Below are 18,562 nucleotides of genomic sequence, written 5' to 3' on the forward strand. Positions count from 1 at the left end.
TAGGTTTTTGCGCCCTGACTGGTGACTGGCCCACAGCTCTGAGTCCCAGAGAGGTTCCAGGGAGCCCTGGCAGTGAATGAAGGATGAAGCATGGCCCTAGAAATGGAAAGGCTCCAAGCCCGCAGGAGGAGGTGCTGGTTAGTAAATGACACAGTTGAATCCCCCCAACACCTCTTGGGCTGGTATCAGGACCTGAGGGGACAAAGGAGGAAACAGAACCTGGAGCAGGGCTCAGCTGGGCATCTGCCCGAAGCTTTGGGATCTGCTCCACACAAAGCTGCATCTAGCTTCTGTAGGAAGGGAGGCCTGCAGATACCATCCAAGGACCCATTGCAAGGACCTAGACTGCAGATGGGTCCCCTCCTGATCTGCACTGCCCAGCATGGCACCTGCTGACCACAGGTGATCAGGGAACCCCTGCTGGGAGGACAAATACTGTTACCAGTACTCCTTAGGAGCTGACTCTAGTAAGAGAACATGGCAGAGTACAGCATTAAATATGGTGGCTGCAGATGCTACTCATCGAGCACTTGCCTATGGCACAGAGCCCTGGGTTTGAGCCCCAGCACCGGTAAAGGAATAAATAATAATTTACACATGTCCGATGTTGACAGAATCAGCCTCCAGATCCTTTAGACATCGCAAGTCATTCCAAGGGACCTTTAATCTGTGTGTAGATGCATCCTGAGCTGGTTGTGCAGGTGGGGGCCCCAGGACCTGCTGAGGGAGGGGAGGGCCCAGGTGCAGCCAGGGCCAGGCAGGAGGCAGGTCCCGGTGCCAGGCACTGCATAGGGCTGTGGAATGACATCAGATTGTCAAGGGCCAATGCACAGGTGACAACCCTCACTTTTTTTCTTTCTCTAAAGAAATTCCAGATGAAAGTCCTATCGCATGTGAAACAAAGCTATGAAATTACTACAGACAAAATCCCAAGAGCACGTTAGGGGCAGGAGCAGAGCCTTTCAGGGTAAGACACAATGCAGTCAGGAGTATGGCAGGGGTCAAGCGCTTGCAGGCATGCTCAAGGCCCTGAGTTCCATGACCAGCACTGTGAAATGCAGGGATTACATAAAACAAAGCATAAAAAGAGAAGCAATTTCAAAACACAAAACATTTGACTAAATAAAATTAAACGCTTCTTTGAGACATGAGCAGAGAACAATGCAAAGGTATATAACCAAAACACCGAGTTGGATACTTTTTGTAAAGTCCATCCTATACAGGGTGAATGACATCTCAAAGATAAACTCAAAAAAAAAAAAAAAAAAAGCAACAGGAAAAGAATCCATAGTTATAAAAGTCATATTTATAACTGCTAGTGATATAGTACCTTCAAACGTGACAAAAGGCCAGTCAGATGTTTTACAAACAAAGAGCTAAAAGATACCAAGAGAACCTTCCCCTTTGGACTGAAAATCAACAACAAATGACAGAGAGACACATCTGTCCCTGCGGGGTAGGGAGAAAAGGTCGGAGGAGGCTACTTAGTGGGCACCTTAGTGAGACCTTGTGTCAAAATAAAAAGGGCTGGGATGTAGCAGGAAAGTCCTTCAGCCCCAGTACTGCCAAAAAAAAAAAAGTCTTGAATGAGGAGACTTCAAAATAGCCAAAGACCAGAACCTCAAGGCTGTCACTGAGCAGAGTATCTCCTTGTGCTGGCCATATAATTAAGAAGTGACAGAATGAGGGTGGGCTGAGACAAGAGTTGGTTGACTGAAGGAGACTCTTTCCCAGCCTCCTCCATCCCCCTGCTGGGACCCCCTCTTATTTCCCCCAGAAGGCACAAGCCTAGCTTTGAGGTGGCTCTGGTGATGGCAGTGCCTGGGAGCAGTGCTGTCAGATTTTGGGGCAGAGTCCTGCATGTTCCATTCCCACCCCCAAGCACTTCCATTTGCAGGCGGGTGCCTCAAGAGCAGCCCCAAGTCTCCCCAAACACTTGGAGGCAGCTATGCTACTAGCCACGCTGTTTTCTGGGGCCTTGGGGGAAGTGCCACACAAGGCTGGTCACGTCCCCATCCAGGGGAGTGCACGCCTGGCTGGCATCCAATGACCCCAGATCCCAGAGGCCCCAGGGCCAGAAATAATGTGAAATCTCAGGCTTCCCAAGAGCCTGCCAAGGTCCCGTAGGGCAGACTGGCCCTCCTTCTCTTCCCTTTACTATTTCCAGCCCTGCTAAGAATAGTCTACTTTAAATACCCTCTTCCTCCTCCTCCCTCCTGGACCTGCTCTGGGGCTGCCCAGCAGCACCCTCCGCTGAGCCCCTGGGGAAGCAGCCCAACCCCACATTTCCCAAACTTCTGTCCTCTCACTCTTGTACCGGCTCAGGTCAGCTGCCGATGAGCCCAGACTCTCTGGGTCCATCCCAAGCCTGGCCAAGGCCCCCTCGGACCCCGATCTGCTCTGCGCCAGCTCAAGGTTCTGTCTTTTCCCTCAGCTCCTCAGCCTGACATGCAAGGCTGGGCCTGCACGACCCTACACGCCTCACCTCTGTGGGCCATGGGGTCCATGTGGCAGCAGAGCCCCACTGTGGAGCTGTTCTGCTCCACAGAGAAGCCCCATTCTGTCCCTCTGGCCCGGCTTGTAAGCATCTGCCATCCAAGGACGGTGGTCTGGGTCTTCCACTCAGACCCTGATGGCTCTCCCACACCTGCTGGGAGCCCACCTCCCCACTCCCACCTTGTCCAGCAGCTCACCCGCTGAGGACTCACTTGTTGAAGAGGTTGAGGCCGATGCGGTAGTGCCGCTTGCGGATGACATCGTTGCTGAAGGCCGGTGAGTCCCAGCTGTTGCGGGTCTCCTTGTGGTAGGTCTGCTTGCTGAGGGTCTGCTCCCGCAGGCTGTCCCGTGAGGAGGACTCGGAACTGCAGTTGATGGTGTCGTTGGAGTTGGACGTGCTGTTGATGCTGTCATTGTCCCCATCTGAGTAGTCCGACTCTGACTTACTCTGCCGGTTGGCTGAGCCATTGATGGCCAGGTGGCTCTCGAGGGGCCTGGGGGGCCGGGGCCGGGGCTCAGGCTCTTCCCGGGGGAGGATCTTGGGGGGGCCGCTGTGGGGGCCATGCTTGGGGCTGCCCTGCTGCCCACCGCCCAGGCCACGCTCGTAGGCACTCTGCCTCTTGATTGAGCTACGGTCCGAGCGGTCGCTGAGGTCAGCTGAGCTGTCACTGGGTGGCTCAATGGTGAGCAGAGGGAGGTGATCAGCCCGCAGCCGAGGCTCGGGCCGCTCCAGTGACGGCGTGCTATGGCAGCTGGTGTCTGTGTCAGCCTTGTCAGCCTTGTGGGCCAGGGCCCAGTAATCCTGAGCAACACCCCCAGCCCGCAGCCTCAGGTCCGACTCGGTACTGGAAGGCCGGTCCCCACCCTGCGAGAGGGGCAAAGGTGGTGAGAGCTCCTCCTCATCAATGTACAGGGTGACATCGCTGTAAGAGGCTGTCATCTCACCCCGTTTGCGGTGGTCCATGCTGTGCAGAGCTGCCTTGGGCTCAGTGTCTCGGGCCCGTGCAGTGTCCGGGGCTGGCGTCTCCTCTGTGTGCAGGCTGCGACAGTTGAGGGCATCATCAATGGACTCGGCCAGTGACTTCACCTGCCGGGAGAAGGCGTCCTCCAGCTCTGTGATGGCATCTGCAAAGTCGCTGGAGGTGGCTGGAGACTTGAGGGTGACGGGCTCACCCACGTCCCCACATTCGGAGGGCACTGGGCTGCCCAGCTGGGAGCCATCGTTGGTCACCGAGACCTGCTTGCCCTCGAAGTAGGAGCTGTGCACCTTCTCGGGACCCTCGAAGGAGAACTGCATCCTCATGTTGGACAGCACAATCCGGCGCGACATGCGGTTCTCCGACATGGAGCTGCGCAGGCGCTCAAAGTTCTTGTTCATCTGGTACTGGCGGAAGGCCGTCTGGATGGTGCGGGCTGCATGGCGGGTCACGAGGCGCCCCCCATACTTGCGTTCTAGCATCTCCACCTGTTGGGGAATAAAGTGAGGGCAGCCTTGGGTGCTGGCCTGCAAGATACCTACCCTCTTCCTCAGCCTGCAGAGCTGCAACCAAAACAGTCTTGTGCATCCCAAAAAAGGTGGTTGAAACAAGTGCTGGGAGCTGCTGGGAGGGGGCCTAAACATGGACTCCAAGGTCAAATAAGATGAAGTACCACGTTAAGGCTGAAGATTGTTGTGTCATATGCCTGCAACCCCAGCACTCTGGGAAGGGCTGAGGCGGGAGGATTATAAATTCAAGCTTCAGCAACTTAATGAGATGGTCTCAAACTTAAAAATTTTAGAAAGGGACTGGGAATATCACTCTATGTAAAGGCCCTGGGTTCTACCCCCAGTACTGGGGAGCAAAAGGAAAAGGGCAGCTGGATATATCATGCCAAGCATCCCAAATGTCTTCTGCACAGGAGCTGCAGCCCTGGCACACCCTATGGCTTGCAGGGTAATGAAAATGCTCCTGGAGAGCTGGAAGGGCTGAAGCCAGCACCTCCAGAAACAGGAACTGGAGACACATGGGTTAAGATGCCTGCCAGAGCTCTCAGCACGCCCTGAAGCTGACGGCCATGGGGTTCAAGGCCAGTGAGTGCCCAGTGTCAACCTGGGCCCTTCTTTGAGCTCAGCACACAAAGGCCCTGTTTCCTCATCTGCTGAATGGGGTTTCACAGGGACTGACTCCCACCTTGTGGACTCTAGCAAATCCTTGTTGAGATGGACGTGAAGTGTTTAGCACAGGCCTAGCACAGGGCAGCCCTGTTTACAGCTGCAGAGGCCCTCAAGCTTCCCCCATTGAACAGACAGGCAAACTAAGACTCAAAGAAGAGACCCTGCGACACTCAGGCTTGCAGGCACCATGGTTCCCAATACCTGCCTTGATGACTGTGGAGACAGAGGGTGCGGCTATCAGTCTACACTGATCCCACCCAAGGGATCTCGTGGGCCCATTCATCACCAGGACAGCCTGAGGGAACCCCTCCTCGTACCCCATGCCTTGCTCCTGGGCTAGAAAGACATGGTCCTGCAGCTGTAGCCCAGTCCTCAGGGGGCAAAGGAAGACCAAGGTCAGGAACTGACGCCTCCATCAGGCCAGGGCCTTTAGGTGCCAGGGCTCAGGCCCAAGAGCTCCCCAAGCACAACTGCATCCATTGTCCTGGGGTCCGCAGGAGGGCAGTGCACTGGGCATAGGTTGGAATCCAAATGACTTTTCCATGCCCTGCCTGGCAGCCAGGGAAGCTCTGGTTTTCTCTCTTGCTCTGAGAAACTGTTGGACAGCATCCAAAGAGGACCCCTCGCTTCCACATTTGTTCATAGCAGATTTCTATTTTCAGGGTTGCAAGTGGCACTCAGAAAGCCCAAGGGACTCACAAGGGACCCCAGGCTGAGCTCTGAGAAAGTTTTTCCTTGCCTCCTGCTTGTCATTCTGGGAGCATCATAAGAGCCTCTTTTCTCCTGCTGGACCTGGACCTCACAGGCCAGGCCATCACCCTGCTTTCCCTAGTCCTCCCCAAGACTGTGTGCAGGAGAACACACTTGACTTCCACCCGATGCACATTTCACAACAGTGGGACTTTGCCTCCCCAGACCTCAGCCCCTTGTGGAACTGGGAACCCCACCTTCACAGTCAGTTCCTGCAATAATGCCCCATTCCCACTTCTGCCTTGCTTGCTGGGAAGCTCAGTGGAGCACGGAATGCAGGTAGCTTTCAGTGTAACTGCCTGCCTGTGTGCTTGCCCTTGCCTTAGGGCCTTTGTACTGATGATCACCTCTTCCCAGAATGCCCAGTGCTTGTGATGACCACCCTTACTTGGTGCTGCCACCATGAGGGCCACTCAATGTCCCTCCTCGACTTCATTATCCTTCCAGTCTGCCCCATGCTCTGAAATGGGACTAGCCCTGGGCTGCCAGCCTGCTTAAGCCCCACCTCCATTACCATAGCACACAGCCCGCTGTCTGACAACGGTGGGTATCAGCGAGCACACACGCACACAGGATAGGGGACAGTGACAGCTGACTCAGACCTGTCTTCTGCGTGTAATCATCCCACAGGCCTGCATGAGGTCTGAACCTTTCCCATTTCTATTTTCATAGCTCTCTTTGTGAGCTCCTATGGACCTGGGCAGAGGTGGCAAATGCAACAGAGATTGTTCCACCCCGCTGCTGGCCTGCCCTGACAAGGGCCATGGGCACAAGAGCCATTTGCTACCAGACTCTGCTTGCTGTGCCCTCAAGTGTCAGCTCACAGGAAGGGGTGAAAAGTGATAGGGAGAGGTGGACAGGACTGCCAGGGTCACAGGGCAGTGTGGGGAGGGTCCGCAGCCAGGTTCGGGATGGGTGTGTGCAAGGGCAAGTTGAGCTCTGTAGCGTGGTTATCTGCAGCCAAGGTGGGGGGTCCTTGGTCAGGCAGGGGGTGCCGACAGTGTCACACCACAAGTTCCGGAAGCTGGATACCACTACCACACATGCCCAGCCCTGGCTCACACACTGGCTGTCCTTCTGCTTACAACAGCGCTCCTATCAAAGGCCCCCACTGTGTGCCCTCAGTATGAGGGCTCTGCCTTCCGGGACTCCCACTTCCTTGGCAGGAACAGAATGTTCCCCTCACCCCTCCGTCCCAAGGCACTGCTTCTGGCCCTGCGTGTGCCCACTCATGAGGGTCTGCACCATCCATTTCTTTAGCCAGTCCTGGGCATCTTCAAAGGGCATCTTCCCCAGAAACCCAGTAACAGCCAGGATGGACAGAACTAGCAACCTCACCATGGCTGTCATGGGTGCCCTTGGTGCCTTTCAGCATCCAGGCTGTTACATGGTCAAGAGATATCCCTCGACCTCCCTCTCTGCTGGTGCATGTCCCTGGGATCTGCACACCCTGGAGGGGTTGGGACCAGACCCCAGCCACTAAGTACAAGGATAGCACTAAAGGTGATGCTTGCGGAGGAATTCATGTGAGTGTCCAGGAAGGATGTCCCGAAGCTAAGTGCCTTCTCTGACACCTTCAAATATCCCAGCTGGAGCCACCTGGGGTCAGTGCTCTCCAGGGACACAGAGGGCAGATGTCCAGTATATACACCCGACCCGTCACCGACTGTGATGATGGTGATAGCTGAGCCACACCTTCGTTGCCCAGGAGGGAGGACACCCAGGTTGGTGAGGTCTGTCCCACACCTGCCCTCCACCGGGCCCCACCTACTTGCTTGTCCTGCAGGTCTGAAGAGAGCTCATAGCTCTCGGAGAGCGAGCGTGAGCGCTTGATGGCGTCCTCCTCGGCCTGCTTGCGCAGGATGGAGGTCGAGTGCTGCAGCTTGGGCCTCCGTGCACGCTGCTGCCCCGGCGGCCCCGAGTACAGCCCATAGGCACCCACGGACGCGTGCTCGTAGTGGTCCGGGCTCAGGCTGGAGGCAGACACCAAAGGGCCCTGGTGGTAGGCCGACGGGCTGTCCAGGGATGTGGTGGTCTCGCTGCTGGGGGCCTCACCCTCCACACTGCAGAGGAGAAAAAGAAGCAGCTCCGGTCAGTGGGAACCACAGCCTGGGGTGCAGCAAGCTGAGAGGAGCCCAAGGCACCTGTTCTCTCAGCCCCCTTCCCTGCCCCTAGACCAGATCCCCCAAGGACCCAAAAGGATGGTGCAGAGCTCTCTGCCCTGGTGAGCACTCAGATCTAGTTAGTTCTGTAAAACTCATGACTCTCTAACATACTGGTCAGTTTTGCTATACTGGTCAGTTTTGCTTATGGTCTGTCACTTGTGCAAGAATGTTAGCTCCCAAAGATGGGAGTAGGCCCATGGGGTACTGATGACACCCAGCACCTACAGCAGAGCCTCGCCCATAGTAGGTGCTCAGTAAAGACCAGTGGAGTGAATCTTGTCTTCTCTCCAATGCCTGGCTTCAACACACCACTGAATACTCTCTCTGCAGAGATAGCATTCAGAGAGAGGATTTCTGCTGAGGGAAGCCAGGACACCATCCTTAGGCAGACACTTTTGTTATATGGCCAGTTCCCCCAACAGAGAGATCTGGGCATGGACACTCACAGAGGAAAGGCAGTGAGATAGGGAGAGAGGCTCCCCACAAACCAAACAAACCAAACAAGCCCGCACCTTGATCTCAGCCCTCCAGCCTCCAGAACCAAGAGGTAACAAATGCGTTGTTCAAGCCTGTAGTTGGCAGTGTTTGCTATGGCGGGCCTGGAAATGAGTACACTGTTCAAACCTTTTCTCTAAATACAGAAGAAGAACCATGAACTCCCACTGTGCCATGCAGGAGAGCAAAACAAGGCCCATCAGCACCGCTCAGGGGCACATGAGTGGCTCAGAGAGGAGTCTCGGCTAAGGCCCAGTGGGTAAAGACAGAGACCTGACATTCCCCTCTGCCTAGCTGCCTCCTGTCCCCACCCTCAGGATGACATCGAAGTGGGAGAAAGGCCAACTGGTGGAGACCCAGAGGGCAGGCTGACTCATCCGAGCCAGCAACTTGGAACTTCTCTCCTGTGTAGGTATTGGTTTCCGCTGCAAATCACTTTCCAGTTTGGGGTGAGGGCAGAAAGAAGACTTTCAGCAACAAGTTCCCAATGCCACTTTTCATCTCCCTGGCGGTTCCCTGTCTCAGTGAGGTCACTTGGTCTCAGGCTGGGTGTTAAAGACCTTCTGGTCTGGGACGGTGTGAGGTCTCACTGGATGTGACAGCAGAAGGGTACACGGGTTCCACCCAACTGCAATCCTGCCCCAACATCTCCTCTGCAGCCAATGGAGATGGCTCCTCAACAGCCGTGGGCAACCTCTGCGCCTGGCACTCAACAGCCGTGGGCAACCTCTGCCCCTGCCTGCCTTACTTCTGTCCCCATGGCTCCTCAGGGCTTGGCACGACTGGCTGCCAAGTGTCAATTTCTGGGAAGGAAAGACACTAGAAAGAGAAACCAGGGCACAGCTTGGGACGGAAGTCCTGGAACCAAGAACCCTGAGTGATGGACACCAGCAGCGGGGATGGGTACAGACCTCTACTGTTTACCTTCCCCCTTCTAGTGTGGGGACAAAGAACAAAAAAGCCCACCACATCCAGAGGGGCAAAGCAGGACAGAGGGCCTCCCTTGGAGACAAGGTTTTTGCCTGGTGCCACTTGTGGTAGTGAGCTGGAATGAGCCATCTCTCACTTCCAGGCCTCAGTTTCTCTTCCTACAGCACTAGTGCTGTGGATGTGTCCCAGCAGTGCGAGGGAGTTCACGTGCATCACAAGAGCCACCGGTTCCACCCCAGTCCCTTCAGCATCCCTTTGAGCTCAGTGTGTGGGAGGGATGGGGCAGATCGCTGCTGCAGCACTGAAGACAAGCCCACAGCAGCAACCGCTATCTGCAGGGGTGTGTGCACCCCATGACACACCCCAGCAGACAGACCAAGTCTGTCAAGGAGGGCTGCAGCCAGCCTGCAGAGAAGAGGGGAATGTAAGGCAGTGGCCCAACACTGAGTGAGTAGGCGCACAGAGGGTCAGGCAGGGCCCTGCAAAAGGACCAGGAGCCCCTGGTGGCCCATGGGCAGGGGCCCTGCAGAGAGAGTTGGGCTGGGTCCTGATCCATGAGACAAGCTCAGGTGAAAGAAAACGTCCACCTCGTGGTGACTTGCAGGTCTCAGCTTTCCCCTGGCTTTGTGGCCTGCACACAGCTGCTTCCAGGGTCAAGGTATTGTGTCCAGCTGTGTCCAGAATCCCCACCGTTCCCAGAGGGCCCCTGCTCAGGAGCCACATCTTCACACTGAACCCTATCTCCAGCCCTTTTTAATTTTTTATTTCAGTTTGGCAGCACTGGGGTTGAGCCAGGGCTCTCACATTAAGTTACATCACCACCCTTTTCAAGTTTTGATTTGTTTCTTTGTTTTTGCAGCACTGGGGAACAAATCCTGGGCCCTCACACACCACTACCTCCCTAGTTCTTTTTTATTTTTATTAATATTTTGAGACAGAGTCTCATTAAGTCTCTATGTTTCCTAGGTTGGGCTTAAACTTGTCATCAGCCTCCATTATTGTTTCTGAGATAGCGTCTTCATTCTGTTGCTCAGGATGGGTGGAACTTATGATCCTTCCCCTCGGTCTGAAAATCAAATAATTCGTTAAAGTGAAAATGTCCCATGCCAACGAGTCCTCACAGCAATGGGCCTGACCGCAGACTGCCAGGATAGTCTACATAGCACACTTGTGACAGAGGAACTGGTTAGCAAGTCATCAAACTGAATTCCAGGACATAAATTCACCATTCTCACAGAGGGACCTGATTTTTCCACACTAATAGCCTTGGGCTCCAGAGTCTAAGCCCCTACCTCTTTACTGAGCATATCTCAGCTCTCCTGAAGTTACTTTCTGGGGAAAGTAGAATGGTTCCATGTCCAACAGCTCATCATAAGATGGGGAGCATTTAGACTTAGGGCAGTCCTCTCATATCCAAAAATAGGGTATGGCACATGCTCAGTTCCCCTCGGATTTCCTGACACTTCAGAGCTTCCAGAATCGTCTCTGGCAGTCAGGTGGCTGCTATTCACCTCTCTCTGAAGATGCAACTTCTTCCCAGAAATCTGCACCAAGTAAACCAGACCAGTGCTCAAAGGGTTTAACACAAAGACTTGCACCGCAGTGTGGTCTCCCAATAGGAAAATTTGGAAATAATCAGAATGTCCATCAACAAGGGACCTACTTGAATCAATTCTTATCTAACAACGGAAGTCACGTCAAGATGGTGGCAGCTCTGGTTTGACAGCTGTTCACAGGAAAGAGACTTGGAGATTTTTTTGGTTGGCTGTAAGCTTAATATGAGCTGAAGTCTCCATGCAGCTGAGGAGCTCGTCACTAAGTTGAATAAAATCCAGAGGCAAAAATAGCCCAGCTGCCTGTGACAGTTGTCAGATCACAGCAGAACACAGTCTAGACCCCAGAACCCAGTAGGGACACAGACCAGAGCCTGAGCCTGCCTCACCTTCTTCTGCTGCCCCTGGCAGACACTATTAATTGATCGCAGGCTCGCTCCCAGCCCCTGCCAACGCAGCACCGCACACGACCCATCCTGGCTGGCACAGAGATGAGCTCTGTTTGCCAAGCCCAAATGAAAGCATGCTTGAGATGAGGACTTGAGGTCTTCCACCAGGAGCTAGGCCTGCTGGGCCGGGAGGATAGCAGCCTTGAGGAGAAGTTACGTCCCTGCAGTCAGACGCCTGACAGGGTGACAAGCCAAGGCTGGAGTGGATTTCTCCTGCAAGCAAAACGATGCCCCAAGTCACCCCTGACACCAGAGAGGCTACTCAGGAGGGAGTGAGCTCTCTGTCACTAGAGGTGTACAAGGTGCAGCAGATCGTGTGGTATGAGGGACTCCAGCCTCAGCTGGAGGCCTCTGTCCTGTACAACTTGGCCAGTCTGCATCTCTAGGGGCCACCTCCTACTTCCTCAGCTGCATACCCAGTGGGATACATGCATGCCAGCTACCTAGCCCACTGTGGTGTGGCTCTGGAAGGGCTGGGGACAACTGCTCAATGGTCCCCAAAAGTCCTGGCTTCCAGCAAAGTTGAGTGGCTGAGGATAGGAGATCCACTATTTCTTGTGGGATGAGCTCGACATGCTCACACTGGGGCTCCTGATAGTGGGCCTGGCCGGGGATGGGGCTGCACAGGTGAGGGCCTGGGGTACCCACGGTAGGCTCTGGCTCAGTGAGGCAGGAGTGACTCAAGGACTGTGATCATAGTCAGACGTGGTGGTACACACATGTAATTCCATACTGAGAAGGCTGAGGATTCACTGTGAGTTTGACATCAGCCTGACATACATAGCAAGATCCTGTCTCAGGGAAGAAAAAAAGGGACCATGACCAGAGTATCCCTGGGGTGAGGGATACTGTGTACCAACAGATGACACACTTTGAAAATGCTCCTTGCCTTGCCCCTCCCTTCTGCCGAAGAGGGTTGGATGATTCTTGCTGGCCCAGACATCTGGGGGAATGCTCCTCTCACTGCTCCCAGCTATTGCGGGAAATCTGTGTCTGTTTCTACTCCTGGGAAATGTGGTGCGTGGGGGGCAGAAAAGTAGAGGAGCAACTTTGGAGGAAGTGTCAGGGTCACCAGATCTGATACACTGACACCTTCATAAACAGAGAGCCCTTGCTGATGGCTGCCACCTGTTATTCCCTGATCAGGACAGCCCAGAGGGTGCCGATAGGCACCTGTTCACCCAAAGGCCACCCGCCTAGCACCCTGTCCTGCACACCAGCTGGAGAGCTGGAGAAAACACCTTTGTGACCACCAGATTCAAGGAACCGGCACACTTAAGGGCAGAAATAGCTGGACCTGACACCCTGACCCCTGACCTGGCCCCAGGGCCCAGACATCAGATGCCACGTCCTGGTTGTTGCTGGAGTATGAGTCAGGGCAGGGGCAGGCTCGGCCTCTCGGCCACAGAGGTCTCTAATTATGGCCTGGAAGTCACAGTTGACTTTTTCCAGAAAAATGTGAGTTAGAGGAGGCTCTGGGCACTAGCAAGGGACATGGGAGAAATGGGGACCCACTGTTCACCTCCAGCATGAACCTTCATGGCAAATGGCCATGACAGCTAGGGTCCACACAATCAGCAATATGCTGAGCCTCAGGGGGAATCCACAAGTTCTCTCCACCATCCTCCAGAGACAGAGAGGGTAAGAACAGTCTCAAGGACACATATTCTGGAAGGAAATCTGATTGCAGGCAGGATGCTTCTAGAGCCCAGCCCCCAACTAGCAGCCTCCTGCATCTCTCCATTGCTTACTGGACGAGGCCAGGATTGACATGTGCTTGTCCCTCGGTACCTCAGGGGCTTGATTCCAGGTGGGGACCAAAATTTGAGGATGCTGGAAGCTCTCACATACAATGGCTTAACATCTGCACAGAACCAACCCACATCCTTTTGTGTACTGCTCTGCCTAAAAGGACAAACTTAAGTCATTTGTTGGAAAATGAGTGCATCTCGAGACCTGTGAAATAAGTCGCGCACACAAGATGAAACGTCACACAGTGTATATATGAAGAGCACAGTAAAAGACAGATAATAGGAAGTAGGGAGATAGAACTTTCTCAAATGGAAAGAAGGTAAAAAGATGGAGAAAGAGGGGGGAGGAGACAAAAAGGGAATGAAAAAAGACATTAACATGTGCTACACACAGGTAGGTATCAACTCCACACAACGAATGTGACCGTTATGTAAGCAAACATCCACTGATGAAACAATAAAAATTGAAAAAAATAGAAAACTCAGCTATAGAAGACTTGTGATACCTAATACAATGCCCATGCTATGGAAATAGTTACTACATTGTTTGGGAATAATGTCAAGAAATAAATGTGTACATGTTAAATAGACAAAATTTTTTCTTAAATATTTTAAATTTTCAGATGGATCAAAATATTTTGAATCTACAGACACACACAGGGCCGACTGTACACACATGTACACACACACGTAGTTTGCCTTGCTCGGCACTCACTCCCACTCTACGAACCCATGTGCCATGTGTTTAAAACACAAGGCCTGCACCCCAGCACTCACTGGGAGCCAGAAGGGAGCTAGGAGGCCTCCTTCTAACTTAGGGCTCAGTTTTTCCCTTTCATTTGCTCGTGAGCCACAGGGAGCTGGCTCGCTGTGGGGGTCCTGGAGGTCAGGAGATACAGGATCCTGAGCTGCACCTGGCCAGTTACAGCCAGGTCACATTGTGTAGCCATTCCCTTTAGCAGGCCTCCTCAAAGCCTGCTGGGGTCAGAAGGCCATGCCAGGAGTCTCAAGCCAGGTGGCTGGTGGTCAGCATGTGCCCCAACCAGCCTCCTGCAATATGGAGGCACCTCCAGCTTTGTGACAGCTCCTTCAGGATCTCTGACTTCCAGAAAGGAAGCAGGACAAGCAAGGGACAAGTTACTCCCAGCCCTCTCAAGCTCCTGTGAGGGGCTCTGGGTGTTGCTTTCTTGCTTGGGCCATGATGATGACCCAGTGTGGAGGGCTGGGATATCAGGGCCGGGGCTGAGCAGGAAACAGACACCATGGCTCTAAGGGAAGGCAGGTGTGGCACAGAGGAGACAGGTGGCTCCTCAGGGCTCTGCCAGGCCCATGAACCAGAGGCAGAGCACCAGACAGGCAGTCACTGGAGGGAGGGCCAGCAGGACTAAGAACAGGAGTGTCCATGCAGGGTCTGAACCTCAGTCTTCCTGGACTCTTGTGGCCTGGGGTTACCTGTGCACCGCTGGCCTAGTGTGCTTCCAGGAAGCCCAGCTCTGGGCCAGGACAAGAACCCCATCAGGCACTGCTCATCCCATCCCACAGCGGGGGACACAGACTTAGGAAGACTCCATGGCTCACCCAGGACCACAGAGCCTGCATTCCAATCCATGCTTCTAAGCCTTCCCACTCTGACCTGCCCCCAGGGAGCAGAGCAGGGGACACACAGGGGTATCACAAGGGAAAATGTGGAATAGAGAGCAAGGAGGTACAATGAGGGTTCTCCTAGAGCTCAGGGAAGCCACCCCAGGTCCATTCCTCTGGTCCTGGAGGGCAGTAGCATCTCCCCTTGTTTATAACCTTACAGCCTGGACCACGATGGGCAGATAGTTCTTCAGATGCCCAGCTGGTGACAAAGGGGCCTGAAAAACTGGCGGGGAGCCCCTCTTCAGGTGGAGGAGGGTGGGGGGCCTCCCAGGTTGAAGGCCAGCCAGCTGGTTACCTCTGGTGGATGAGGTCAAGATGAACGTGGCCTGACAATGGGGCAGACAATGACAGCACCCCAGTGGAAATCCAGGGAGCATGGACAAGGGGAACTGGATGGCCCATAAGGTGCAAATACTGGGGCACAGATGTTCAGTCCTGTGCTTAAGAGCCCCCAGACACTGCCAGATCTACAACAGCAGGGCCAGTGGAGGCAGGGCCGTCAAAGGAAATGGAGATTTAGAACCAGAATGACAGGTCATGATGCTACCCAAACATCCAGCAAGACTTGGGGCTGGTTAATACAGAGCTCTTTACTCAAAACACAGGGCTGATGGCCTTGGTGGGTTACCCCGATGTCTCCTCTGAGGGCTAGGGTCAACACTACTGCAAAGGGATCTGAGAGACTGAGCCCACTCCGCAGATCTCTGTAGGGCAGGCTCACCGAGGAGCACCCCAGGCCAGGCCAGCTTCAGCCCAGTGCACATCCCACTGCCCACAGCAATGCCAGGCTTGCCAGCTTGCCTCCTGCACTCTGCTTCAGGCTACTGCACCTTCACGACACTACGGCCAGCTTCCAGCTGCTTGGCTGAGCCTTGTCACCAGCCCATCCATCCCTCCAGTGGGCATACCTCACCATCCTCCCAACAGCAGCTGAGATCTCCTTAAAACACACCCTCAACCACATTCCTCCTTGCTCTGTGAGTTGGTTCCTGTTCTCACAGTGACCACAGGCTCTGTAGGACCCAGGATTTCTTCCTACCAGCCTCCCCTGTAACCCTCAGGTCACTGAACCCAGGCCAGCATCCCCAAGCTCCTGGCTGTACCTCTAGAGTCCTACCCCAGGACTCTTGAAAGTGCTGCTCCTGCTGCCTGGTGTCTGTCTAGCTCCCCCCACCACCTCCTCCAGGTCTTCGCTCACCTGAGTCCCAGAAAGGCCTTTGCTGACCAGCCTCTGAATACCACACCCTTCAGTTCCCTGAGAGCTGGGTCTCCAGACGTGCATATGCCAAACTAGGACACCTAAATCCAAACTCTTGAAGGCTTTTCTACCTTACATGTGAATGGTTACTCACATGGTCAGAGCAGAAGCTGGGCTGTGGTATGACACAGAGGGAGGTTAGGTACCTGCAAAGGTGGACCAGAACCTCTCCCCCAGTGCCCAGTCTGAGGCTCACACTGGGCAGACAGGTGGGAAGTGAGGACCCTGTGCTGTGTAGGCACAGGAAGGGCTCCTGGCTCCTGTCCCTGCCACCTGGTCTCTGCACCCATGGACTGCACATAACACCCACACCCTCTTGGGGGTACTGTCCTGCCTCAGCCTCCCCTACAGGCCCTACTATTTCCAGGAGGAGGAGTCAGCCAAGCCCAGTCTTGCTGACTTGCCAGAGGCTCAGCCTGAGGCCAGATAAGGACCGGCTGATGCGCCTTCCAGGCTGGCGCAGCACCTGTAATTACCCAGCACCCAGACTTTCACAAGAGGCTTTTACACGCATAGAAAAATACAGGACTTCAAACAATGGAGTTTTTAGAGTGGGAGGCTATTTTTAGAGCACTGAGTATTGAACCAACTCTCAGCATTTTCCTGCTTGTCTGTTGCTGCTGGTGTGAATGGGCAGGCTGCTGGAGGAGCGACAAGTGGGAGGTAGGCACAGAAAGGTCTTCTTGGGCCTTGGGCAAATCAACAAAGATGCTGGGTCTGGAGGACACCCCGGATGCAAGGGTGGCAGCCAACCCACACACCTGCGCATGTCCTAACAGTGTCGTCCCTCTGTTCTCCGAGCCCAGTTCCCCACTTGCACAGGGTGCAGACAGGGTCGGGGCTGATGCTTAGCACAGAGGGCAATGGCTTCCCTGGGGTGGGGCTGTGCTCACTGGCACACTGCCAAGAGAAGGAGAAATGTCTCTGTGCCCCTTGCTCTGTCCTGTCAACAACATGTTTTCCAAGTTGGTCAAGGTGGCCTTGCTCCCAAAAGAATGCAGTGCTGTGTGTCTGGGGGAGTTAGGTGACCTTCCAGGAGCTCTGTGAGTCACTCGGACAGCAGGAGAACCAACACAGGCTTTGGAGAGCAGAAGATTCAGAAGCTAGGAGATGTACAGGGTTGATGGCAGCTCTGAGAACATGGACTGAGACTTGCCCTGTCCACTTGTGACCCCAAGGCTCCTGTCAAGCTTGGCTGTGTGCAAACACGGCACACTTGGCGTCTAGGCAGGGCAAGGGGGCCTGTGACACATGGGTGTACCTCAGGCAAGCAGGGGAAGGAGCCACCCACGAGAGGAAGGAGGGAGTGTACAAGTGCACCCCACGGGATGCCACAGTCTGCAGGCCAAGCTCATGGACATCCTCACACCATAGCTATTCTCCATTTGGGCCTTTTCGGTCCTTTCTTATTTTCAAGTCTATCTGTCCCCATAAAAAAGTCAGCTCTGAAAGGGCTGAGGTGTCCGTTTCCCTGCCAAGGGAGGCTCAGAAGACACACAGCAGGCTCTGCTAAGTAGACAAGAGGACCCTGCTGGTGGCAAAAGAGCCCTCACAAGCTGGGCATGAGGGCTCAGCCTTTGGGAGCAGCCTAAAGCGACCACTGTGCAGCAGGCAGGTAAGTCACAGCCATGGTCGGCCTCATGGAGAGTGGCAATGCCGTCCTACATCCACACTGCCTCCTTCACTCTGCAGCTGTGCTGTGCAAAAGACGGTAAGCTCCTCCAATGCAGATAAATGCCAAGAGCCCCATAACCAAGGGCCGAGCCAAAGACATCTGTACCCCCCAGTACAGGACAGGCTCAACTCTGAGTGTATCGCCTCCATCCCATGTCCACCTCCCTGGCAGGCTACTGGCAGGGTGGCACTGGCAGGGCCTCAGACGGAAGCAGGGCAGAGCCTCTCTCAAAGGCTGGCAAACACACACACTCCCATGGGCTAAGAGCCAGCTGGCAGAGGGCAGCAGGCGGCATGGGTGGGGGACCAGTGCAGACACCCTGCAATCAAGCTGAGCCAGGGCCTCTGTCTGGCGAGGTGCTGCTCATGGCAGGCACTGGTATGAGTCCTGCAGCAGGCCCCAAGCTGACAGAGGACCTTACTCCACATGCTAGGGACAGGGGAACCAAAGAGGGGAACAGACCTACAAGTCAGAGCAAAATCAGCCCCTAATGCCAAGCCCAAAGCCAGGTCAAAGAAGGGCAGCCTTTTCAGAGGGGGGCTATCAAAAAAGCTCTTATTCTCCCCACTGCTACTGGTACAAGGGTGAGGTCCACCCATCCAGGAGGGGTACTGGCCCTGGCAGACCTGGCCAGAAGGTCCTGTCCCCACTCCCATCAGGAAGCCTTGGCATAAGACTCGCTGGAGGCAAACAAGGGCTCAGTGACAAGGGCTCACAAGCCTTGAACTTGATTTTGAACACGGAGCATACTGTGCAATCCAAGTAGTGTTACACTTTAAAAATGGGATTAAGTTACCAACATCTGAACATCTAGAAATTTAATATGAAAACTGGGGTTTCTGACTCTTTGAAGGGAGGAATACAAAGAGTATTCCAGTACACTGGGCCTGTATTCCAGTTCCAGGACAGTCAGATGGAGCAAGTGGCAGCCACACCCTCGGGAACATGTGTTCTGTCCCTGCCACAGACCCCAGGACCCCACCCCATGCCTCGCTGGTTCCTCTTACTCACTGTTTTTGGTCCTACAGAGGACCAACATTCAAGGCCTAACACAAAGACCAAGGCTAAGATCCAAGCTTTCAATGCACTGTTCCCAAGAAACCTAATTTAGGATACCAAGTCCCAAGAGGCAGAGGTCGAGAATTCCCAGAGCTCTGCTCCACGGGTGGGAATGCCGAGGCCTTCCACTTTGCTGGGTCCTCTGTTGTTTAATGTTTACTCTACCAACAAAAGCAGTGTCA

The 18,562-nt window shown here is 54.4% G+C and overlaps 1 protein-coding gene across 16 annotated transcripts in view; it reads right to left on the minus strand.

Annotated features, from left to right (window-relative positions):
• Iqsec1 (IQ motif and Sec7 domain ArfGEF 1) overlaps positions 1-18,562 on the minus strand; it is a 302,628-nt gene that overhangs the window by 24,331 nt on the left and 259,735 nt on the right. For all 16 annotated transcript variants that reach the window (XR_010043749.1, XM_063237942.1, XM_063237941.1 and 13 more), the window contains 2 exons: positions 7,173-7,464; positions 2,709-3,961 (listed from right to left, as the gene is read on the minus strand). Coding sequence is in view for 15 of the 16 variants with exons in the window: in XM_063237942.1 (XP_063094012.1) it covers positions 2,709-3,961; positions 7,173-7,464 (1,545 nt within the window). In the remaining variant the exon portion in view is untranslated. The remainder of the gene's footprint in view (positions 1-2,708; positions 3,962-7,172; positions 7,465-18,562) is intronic.

Source organism: Cavia porcellus, unplaced genomic scaffold, assembly GCF_034190915.1.
Source record: "Cavia porcellus strain 051 isolate PalLab524CR breed Dunkin Hartley unplaced genomic scaffold, mCavPor4.1 scaffold_27, whole genome shotgun sequence".
NCBI lineage: Eukaryota > Metazoa > Chordata > Mammalia > Rodentia > Caviidae > Cavia > Cavia porcellus.